At 41.6% G+C, this 10,466-nt stretch overlaps 2 protein-coding genes across 2 annotated transcripts; one reads left to right on the top strand and one right to left on the bottom strand.

Annotated features, from left to right (window-relative positions):
• The first annotated feature begins 5,349 nt into the window (after positions 1–5,349).
• On the top strand, positions 5,350–7,646 carry LOC104450311 (hypothetical protein). Its single transcript, XM_010064817.2, has 2 exons — positions 5,350–5,950; positions 6,803–7,646. The coding sequence occupies exons 1-2, from the start codon at positions 5,426–5,428 to the stop codon at positions 7,577–7,579; spliced, it is 1,302 nt and encodes a 433-aa protein (XP_010063119.1). The 5' UTR covers positions 5,350–5,425; the 3' UTR covers positions 7,580–7,646.
• Positions 7,647–7,757: 111 nt separating this feature from the next.
• On the bottom strand, positions 7,758–8,153 carry LOC104452126. The gene has a single exon (XM_010066647.2). It carries the CDS (start codon positions 8,151–8,153, stop codon positions 7,839–7,841), a length of 315 nt encoding a protein of 104 aa, XP_010064949.1. The 3' UTR covers positions 7,758–7,838.
• Between the last annotated feature and the right edge of the window lie 2,313 nt (positions 8,154–10,466).

Here is a 10,466-nt window from a genome sequence, read left to right as displayed (position 1 = left end):
TAGCTTGGCTAATATTAGGTTCCCCACTTGGTATTCCACTTGCCGTCCCTTCTTGTTGGCCCATTTCTTTATGCACTTTGTGGCCTTAAGTAGATAAGCCACACTAAATCCATTTGTTCATGCCACTCCATAATGAACTTTTAAGCATATGGGTTACTCCCTTGATAGCCCGTTCAATTGTACTTGGAGTTAGAGATTGTTACCCCTTTAAAATCTCAAAAGGACTCTAGCTCATAAACTCGCACTGGTTATAAGAGAATGAGGCTATATCAATCAACTTCACCCAATCTTTGTGCTCACATTAGATAAAACTCTTAAGAGTGCATTCACCCTCTCCATTTTGCCATTAGTCTGGAAATGTAGAATTGTGGAGAAGTTGAAATCCGAACCTAGAAACTTAAGAGCTTTGTCCAAATTCTACTAGTAAAACAAGAATTGTGATTGTTCACGATCGTTTGGGTATATGCCCAATACTTGACAATGTGCTTCAAAAATAGCTTAGCCGCTTCCTTGGCTAGCACAAATGTCGTGTACTTAGAAAACCAATACACCATGACTATAAGAGTCCAACACCCTTCGATTTTAGGTAAGTTCATGATGAAATCCATGGAGACAGTTTCCCATTAACGCTTCTAGACGCGAAATGGCTTAAGAAGCCCCGTTGATGATCATTGCTCTAGTTTGTCTTATTGGCCAACAAGACTATGATGACCATAGCGTGTCATGGCTACTATAAACTACTATCGCAATTATCTTTCTCATTTTACTTTTCTTAAACATGCGGAAGCATAAGTGACCAAAGAAAATCGTATGGTACATGTGTTTTTCTATAATAAAAAAAAGGCAACTTCATTTCTTATTTATTTATGCATGCACATCATATGACAAGTGAGGTGCTTTGGGAAATTCAAAAAGTCAGCATTACTGAGTACACTGAATTGTACATCAATCACCCATCCCCACTTGGTTCTTGCCCTTAACACCATCAAAATCTTCCCAGCTCCAAAAATCCTGCTTCCCACCTTCTTGCCCAGTGGTCCGTTACGAGTGTCGGTAGATTTCACATGGGAGGAGGACAAGTTCATAGATCCTGATTTTTCAAATACTGTCTTTATTCGAATCAAGTCACATATGATCGTTGATGTAAGGCCCCCAATGAGGCAAGTCACCCTTGGGTTCATCAGGATGTACGCCCGTGTCAACGGACGCACAGTGAGTTCACTCCCACTGTTCTCTGATGGGCCAAGAGATGGAGGCAGCCTCGACGACAAGTGGGTTACTCTAGGGAATTCAAAAGGTCAATACTATTGAGTACACTAGACGACCGTACGCCGATCACTCATTCCCACCTAACTACAAGTGTTGCCTAACCTTAGCCCTTGATACCATCAAAATCCTCACAACTCCAAAAATTCTACTTCCCCCCACCTCCTTTCTATGCTACAAGACTGACTCTGCATCATGACCCATCAAAGAATAGTGGGAGTGGACCCACCGTACGACATGGGTGCATATCTCAACGAAGTTGTCCTCCTCCCACGTGAAGTCTACCAGCACCCTGTAATGGACCATCGGGAAGGTAGGTGAGATCAACATTATATTGATCTGAAAAAATGAAATCAACAACCAATGAATCACAACCTAGCAAGCAAAAGATCCATTGGTTTATACCGCACAAATCAATCACCGTACTCACAAAGAAAGTCACAATAGAAACTTCAGTAAATCACATACACAACAACTTACCTGAAAACCTTTTCAAAATACATGACCGACCAATACAGGTAATAAATTTTCCCAACAGATAACCAGTAATTCAATTTAGAAATACCAAAGTCATAATCAAATATAATTTCATATTGTCATCATCATTCAAGAAACCCCATTACTCCTAGGCATCTTGCACCTATTCGGCATCACGAGACATTTGGGGAACGATGTTACACCCCAGGCATCTAGAGGAACCTAGCTATCTCTCCAAGCATCCCTACTACAACCCAAGGCATTGTCGTCTCAAGGACCGACGATATTCCCAATCACATATTCACACCATGATTGAGTAATTCCATAATTTAATTAAAAGTATGTTAACATCACTATTATTTAGGGATTCAAGCATGTATCTAATGAATCATCAATCATTTTCATCCCTTGGACTAATATAAACTCATCCATACAGATATCGAGTGGACTGTAGGAAGGTCTAACCTCCTAGGCCTCAACTAGCCTTATAAGGCGTCTCACGAACCTTTAGGAACGATGGCTATTGTCTCACTAAACGGTTTTTAAAAATTATGAAACTTTAATATGAGGTAGCCAAGACCTAGAGGAACATTTTTTATGAGGACTCAAAGTCAGATTCAGCTCATACAGTTCTAAATAATTTTTGCAAACCAAGTCCAAAACAGTCAAAATTTCCATAACGAAATTGAGTAGGAAAATAAATATTTCCCCAGCCAAATGAGACCGAATTTTTTTAAAATTTAATATGTGGTAGCCTAAGATATACTATACAACTTTCATAACGATGCATTTTAGAATTCTGGACCAAAAATCTGTAGAAAATGAAAAATAGCAAGAGATCAGTCTAGCTGACCCAAAAACAGGTTTTGAATCCTGAAATTTTTTAAATATAGTTTTTCCATACGAAGTCTACAAATTCTGAAATTAAAGTATGTTGTAAAACAGCCAACAAGAGATGACTTTCATGAAGAACGCCTCATGGTACAAAATTAGAAATCTTAGGAGTTGGACTAAAACCAAACCTGCCCTCAACCCTAGCATGGATTTAATTCAAAATTTCAACTAGCTCAGCCCCCACATGTGCTAAATATCAACCGTCTATGCCCTTACAATCTAACCATAAGCTCAATTACTTCAAACTCAATAACATAGCTAAGTAACGTCCCGATTAAACAAAGTTCTGAACAACGTTTTTGAATTTCTAGAAAACTATACTCGTCAAACAACAATCGATCGACATAGGATAGAATGGGGAATGTCTACTTGCCTTGGGTCCTCATGAACGACAATCGTGACTCCATGGAACAGAGGCGAGGTTGATGGTGGCGACGGTACGTGCAACGGCATGGCTGAGGTGTCCCCCGGCGTCGACTCGAGGTGCTGGGTTGCTTCTGCCGCCTTTGTATAAAAGCTGAAGAGAAAGAAATGAAGAACTTGCTTGCTGTGTGGACCGGGAAAGTTGTAGAGAATTTCCAGAGAATCAGGGGGTTTTGGACGCGAAAAATGGGAGGAAAAAAATGGGAGGAACGAGCAGTCCCCGTTTCCTCTCTTTCTCCTCTCGAGAAAATTTGCTCGCTGCCCCTTTCCACCGCCAAAGTTGTCTCGATATTGGGCAGTAATTGTTGACTTATTTGCCTCGTTCCTTGGCCAGGTGGATAGTTATCTTGTTCGTGGCAGGTGCAGCAGTGAAGGGAGGGTTCACGAATCTTCAAGTGGAGGAAATTCTAGAGTCTTTGATGTCAGGCCAAAAAAAAAAGGTCTTTGATATTTTTTTTTCTTTAAAGGACCGTTGCCTTGAAAATTCTTGAAATAGTTGGCATACTTGGATAAAAATAGTTTATTGACAACAAGATAGCAGCGACAACTTGGTGATGTAGAAGTGTCCTCAGATAAGGTTAGAATGGCGTCGCTCGATGATGACATAGTAAAGATGCAAACAATGTAGTCCAATGGCAAGCTTGTTAACGTAGCATGGACCATCAAACATTCGGAGCTCACTATTTTATTGAGCGAAAAATCCAGATGTCACAAAGACATGTCTTCACATAAGTCTCAATATTGTTGTGACCAAAAGTTACTAATCCTCTACAATTTTCTTCATACATGGCAATACTACCTCTTGGAATAGTGATTCGTTGTGAAAATAAATAACGCTGTCATGAGCTACTTCCAAATTCATAACAAGTTGAGCTCAAAGCTAAAGATTTCCTTGCAAATTTTGACAATGTGTTGTAAGTAAAAGTTTAGGGAGGCCAACTTTGTGGCAAATGCGCCTAGTCGAAAGATAGAGTTGGCAACCATCAATCGACCCGAATGCTCATGGACCAAGCGAATCAAAAAAGTGTTACAACATGAACCGATCGCTAAGGGAGTATCCATGAGAGGGCAAGACTCGGTGACCCTTGTGTGAGGGCGACTTAGGAACTACTCTAGGAAAGTCCCTCCGCTCATTTATCATTACTTAAAATAATGAAAAGTCAACGGAGGCATAACAATTTGATAGTATTATTCCCTCCACATAAACCTCCCCGAGAATGTACAGCCAAATGAAGCAAGTTTTGCAGCAGAGTTTTTTCTTTAAAAAAATTGAAAAAGAAAATCGAGTTGGAGAGAGTACAATGAACTCGGTGATAATATTAACTGCAGATCACATTCGATGTTCTTGGTTTGAATGGCGCAATAAGGAATATTCTTCTGCGGGGAAAGTGAAAGGCAACAAAAGTTAAATCCTAAAGAATCTCTCTCTCTCTCTCTTTTAATGGCTTGCGCAGACAAGTTTCGCTGTACCAGTCTGGATTCCCAGGATTATTCCTAAATTGACGAGTTCATTCTGCAATAACAAAACAAGTGTCATATGATAAATGCTTCCCTAAATTGAATTTGGGGAAAAATAACAAAACAAGTGTCATAACTTTCATACGATTTCTTACTTAAGTGTTGAAACTTTTTTTTTTTGCTCATTTAAGTGTCGCATTGGAGTAAAATTGATTATTTGAGTGTCATTTCTGGCAAATCATCGTATATTGATTTTTTTTGAATTTTTTAGTTTTTGTTTTTCTTTCTTATTTTTCCTTGTTTTCAGGGCCGGCTAGGTCACTCATGATCCTCACTTGCTGCAAAACCCTTGCATGTCCTGAAAAATTAAAAAATAAAAATAAAAAAATCAAGAAATTATTAAAAAATATTTAAAATTTGTCCACACTAACGCTAGTGATTTTTTAGTTAGACAAATCGTTAATGGCATTTAAGTGATCATTTTTTAAATTTGTAGCATTTAAATAAGCAAAAAAAAAAATTAAAACATTCAAGTGAGCCTTGTATAAGAGTTATGGTACTGTTCTTATCCAGTAGAATTTGCAAGGAAATGAATGATTTTTAAAGTAGGGTAGTATTTGCTCAAAAAAAAAAAAAAAAGTAGGGTAGTAGGAGTGCTCACCTGATGCAGTGCTCAACTGATGCAGCTCCTTTGACAAAAGAGGAAAACCGAAAGTACGTAATGATGCGAAAATTTATAGAACCCTTTCTTTTTTAACTTAATTAAAGAATAATGAACTAACTCAGTTGACTAAATCCTTATAAGGCGTATTGATCTTGAGATCTGAACATGGCACCGTCATCTTCCTTCTCAACCAAGCGAGAAGATCATCGCGTCGTTGTTCATACAGAAAAAAACTACAAAAAAATGCTCAAATTTCCAGCAAAAATCACCAAGCACATAATCACCCGAAGGTGGTCGTCGCCGTCGCTGCCGTCGTCCCTCGATTCACGTCTCCTTCTCGTAGTAACAACGATGACGAGCCTCTCGCTCCTGGCGCTTCTTCATCCGGACTCCTCCCTCCTCCTCTGCACTCGCAGCTTGGGGCCTCCCGTAAAGCCGAGGTTGCCGCCGCCATGGGCTAACAGCACGTCAGAGGCTCGGACGGGGCGGAAGGCCGAGTTGGACCGGTCGAGGATGGCAGTCTGCTTGGTGGGAGCAGCACGGCGGTTCGAGCTGACCGGGCCGTCCATCGTGGAGCACATACTCAAGGTGTATCCCAACTCGGATCTGTTCTTGCACAGCCCGCTCGACCAGAACTCGTACAAGCTGCTGTTGCTGAAGGAGTCGCCGAGGATTGCCGCCGTGCGCGTCTTCCGTCCCGAGCGGATTCGCTGGAATGAGTCGCAGGCCCGAGTTCTCACCGGTCTCAACTCCCCCAGTGGCATTCAGGTCGGGTGGTTTCGTATGAAATAAGTATTATATTTTTTGTAAATATTAAATCAACGGGAGTTATTATTCAATTTAATGTCCCAGCAACAGTTTAATGAATCGCGTTATTGATCAGTTATAATTTATTGAAATTATCTATATATTCGGTGTGAATTTTTACTGGATTAAAGCAAATTTACTCAAAAGAAATTTGATTACGTTTTAGTTAACGACAACATATATATTGAGAGTGGGATTTGAATGTCTTTTAAGTTTTTTTCTTTTTTTGCATTTCAACTTTTCTCTCTAACTATCTTGATCACAAGCTAAACGAATTTGCTAATTAAGTGAGTCAAATGTAAAGAAAGAGACTATATTTGAAATTTTAATTGTAATCAATTTAAGTGATTGATAATTATTTTTGTAAGTTATAGACTGAAATTATAGGCAATATAATTACATGTGGGGCATAATATTTAGAAATAAATTTCCCTAAAATTCACGTTGCATTTCTTAGTAATGAAAAAATTTAATTATCATTTAAATATACTTTTGTTTATTTATCTAAATGTAAACTCAAATGTCTAAGTCAATAAAACCTATAAAGTTGTGTCGGTAAAATAAATTCCCCAAACACTATCTTTGTCCATATTTGGAAAAGGCCATTTCAATAAGACATAGAAACAAGTAGATGGCAAATTATTAAGTTAAGAACTTATCGTCAAATGTGTAATATGGGATGGACATCATGTTGCGACCACTATTAAATTGAATATTCTCTCGGGTAAAATTATAAATATAAAATGGTGATCAAATATTTAAAAAAATTATTTCCCTTGTAGTCTTAGCTTTGCCCATTGGCACTCCATGCAGGGCCTTCTTCAATACTTCAACTTGGTCGAAGGTTGTCTCAACATGATCCGGGCTTACCAAACCCGGAACAACTTCACCTACGACTGGATAGTCCGAACCCGGGTGGACGGATTCTGGACCGCCCCGTTGGGCCCCGACAACTTCGTACGGGGCACTTACGTGGTCCCGCAGGGCTCCAACTACGGCGGTCTCAACGACAGGCTCGGCGTCGGCGATCTCGCCACCTCGACCGCCGCCCTCTCGCGCCTCTCGATGATCCCGCGGCTCGACTCCGCCGGGTTCCGGCAGCTCAACTCGGAGGCCGCCTTCCGGGCCCAGCTCCGGGCCCAGCGCGTGCCCCACGCGGCGAGGCGCGTGTCCTTCTGCGTCCTCAGCGACCGCCGCTACGCGTTCCCCCCGACTCGCTACGGCGTGCCGGTGGCCGCGGTGTCGAGCCGGGGCCCGCTGAGCGGGGCCAAGTGCAGGCCGTGCGCGGCGGCGTGCCGGGGGAGGTGCGTGGCGCGGGTGATGCGGGCGATGGACAGGTGGTGGAGCTGGACCAACTGGGAGAACGGGAGCCTCCAGCTGTGCGACGCTCGGCGCGGGTGGGAGGAGGGGTGGGAGAGGATGTTCGACGAGGTGGCGGGGGAGGAGGCGGCGCGTGGGAGGGAGAGGATTCGCGGGCTGAGGTGGGAGGACTGCGTGGGTGAATTCGAGGCCTTGAAGGGCCGGACTGCAAATTGGGACGCGCCATCCTCGAAGGAAATATGCAGTCTGGGCCTGGGGACGGTCCAGTGAAAATCAAATTCTTGATGTATTTTTTGGCCACCGAAAATTACGTCTTCGTTGTTTGATATTTTCCCGAATTAAAAAAAAAAGAAATAAAAATCATATAAACATCGATTCTTGTTATCCTCGGACGCTGTATAAGCAAGAAACTCGGGAACAGTTGCATATTTTTCGGAGTTCCTGACCCAAAATGCCAGACAAACCGAAACGTTCGAAAAACCGGAAGAGTAGAAATTAAAGAAAACCAGGAACAGCGACCAAATCGAAATTACTGAATATAAGATTGGCCCGTGATGTCGAGGTCCCTGTCCCCGGTCGAGGGAGGCGGCCTGTGCTTGGGCTGGACCGGCGGCCCGACCGGCCCATCGGCGCTCTGCGTGTCACTGGCGGGCGGCTTGCTCGCCGGCCGCTCTTGTTGGCCCTGATCGTCGTCCTTTCCGTACATCCCGCCGCCGTAAGCGTCGTGGGTCAACGGCTTCAGAGGCGTCATGTGCGGCGGCCCGCTCTGGCTCCCCTGCTCCTTCCTCTGCATCTCCAGTATCTCCTCCGTTTGCTTGGCTTCGGTTTCCCGTATCTCCTCCATCTGCTTGGCGTGTAACCGGGACTTCCACCGTACGTTAGAAGCGCCTAAATACGTCCGAAGGTGTACTGACACGTGTGTGCTGTTGCTGATGTGACGGGGCTACCTTGCTGCCACGTGGTAATTAGCTGACCGCGTCCTGAGCTTTGCGCACAATGATTTAGGGCTAACGACATCGTATCATTATTACGTCCATCACATAAAATATTTTCTCGAGTTCCGGACTTGGGACTTGGGTTGATCTTTATTTATTTTCCACATTCGTTTTCATTCCTTTTTCTCTCGCCTTTTCCAAATAGGCTCTTTCGGTATGTGTTCGAGACTAGAAAGGGAAATTGACGCTAACAAATTCTGGACTTTCACTTATCTCCTTATATTTTGCGGAAAATATTTTTTCGAGAAAGCAGTCTTCTCATTTCCGAACGTTTGACTTGCTTATTAAAATGAGTTATCGGAACATATTTCTTAACCAACGAAAAATCTATACTTAAATTTAGGAAAATCATTTCATGAAAATCATTTTTCAAAATATAACTGTATATCAGCACTTGAGCTCAAAATTCTAAACTTGGTCATGGAAACACCAAAGCTGATTTTAGGTATCAGCTTCTAGGACGAGGTCTCCAATGCGCTCGAGTTCGCCAAGGCTGAGGCCGAGATGCCAATGGCCATACTCAAATTCCTACGCCCCCACCTGGATCCATCAAGGCAAAAGCCTAAGACCCTAGTGCCAAAACTCGAGCGCAAATCCACAAAGGCCGAATATGGGATCTCAGTGCCCAAGCTTGGATCCCCAACACTTGGGTTTAGGTCCATAAAGGTTGTACCTGGGTCCACAAATGTTGCGCTCGAGGCTCAAGACCCTAGTGCTTGCACTTAAGGGTAAGCATTGGTCCAGGGTCACCCTGGACCAACCCTGGGTGAGCCCAACTCGACCAATCCTTAGTCCTAGGAATTTAAGGTTAGTCCAACCCAGACTAACCTTGTACATAATATTATATCTAATATATGCTTTTGTCTATTTTAAATTCTAGCATTGTCTCCTATGTTCTCTTCACAGTTCAATTTGTCATGTAAATTAAAAAGTAGAAACCTAGACTGAATTGACAAAAAATAAAAAAAATAAAAACCTCTTCACTCGCCTTGGCCTCGCTTGCCCGTCTTGGTCTTGCTTGCCTTACTTACGACTTGCCTCTCTTCGCTTACCCCACTCACCTTGTCGCTCGCCTCTGTTCACTCACCTCACCTCACTACTCACCTTTATCCGCTCGCCTTACATGTTCATTTTTATGGTTTGTTGCTTTTAACAATTGTAAGTTGTTGTTGTTACCTTATCTTATATTTATGTTTGATATGTAGTAGTTTTCATAATTTGGTTGCTCAATATTATATTGTTGATGAACATATAATTTGAGATAGTACGTTTGCCCTTTTAAAGAATATAATAAAGGAAACAAAAAAATAAGCAATTGGTCCTGGATTAACCCTGGAGCAACACTAGACCCATGGGGTTGATCCGGTCCTTAGTCCCAAAATTGAGAACCAATAATATAAGGGTTGGTCCCTGGGTTAGGTGTCGAACTGGCCCAATCAGAACCATGTTCTTTCCTACTTGTGCTCAGGTCCACACGTGCTTCAATCCTAGTGCCTAGGTTGGAGCCATCATGGTAAGAACAAGACTCTAGTGCTTGTAACTAGTTCCCTAACTACCTATACATAAGTTACCAACACCTGAATAATGTTTGTCTATTAAAGAAAATTAGATTAGATTTTTCATACCAAACGACAGAGTATTTTCTAGTTCATTTTCAGATTTCAACCAAATACCGAAAAATATCATCATTTTCTTAGAAAATAACTTTTTTTTTTAAAATCAGAAATGTCAGACTTTCCGCAAAATAACGGAGCCATAATGTGTAATGCTACCCTATGATTTTTATTTTGTTTTTATAATCTTAAACTATGGATAAATGTTTAATCTAGTTTCTAGAATATATGAATACAGTAAATGGCGTCCTTTCGTGATTCAAGTTAATGGAATCTGTTGAAGTTACACATTAGTCGTTTATCATAAGATATTCATCTCGAATCAAGAAAAGAAATTTTCAAATGAAATACTATAGGCCTTTACTTTTATATCCTTTCTTTTAAAGTACATGGACATGCTCACTCATCTTTTTTAAAAAGAACAATGCTTAGAGGACGATACGATCACTTTCCATAAAGTGATGGTACTGTCCTAACCACACATCTTCAATTTGAATGTTGACAAAATTTATTATTAGACCATACAAAATCTATTGCTTGACAACACAA

The sequence above is a fragment of the Eucalyptus grandis genome, chromosome 6, assembly GCF_016545825.1.
Source record: "Eucalyptus grandis isolate ANBG69807.140 chromosome 6, ASM1654582v1, whole genome shotgun sequence".
Lineage (NCBI taxonomy): Eukaryota > Viridiplantae > Streptophyta > Magnoliopsida > Myrtales > Myrtaceae > Eucalyptus > Eucalyptus grandis.
This window is presented reverse-complemented; position numbering and strand designations above follow the sequence as displayed.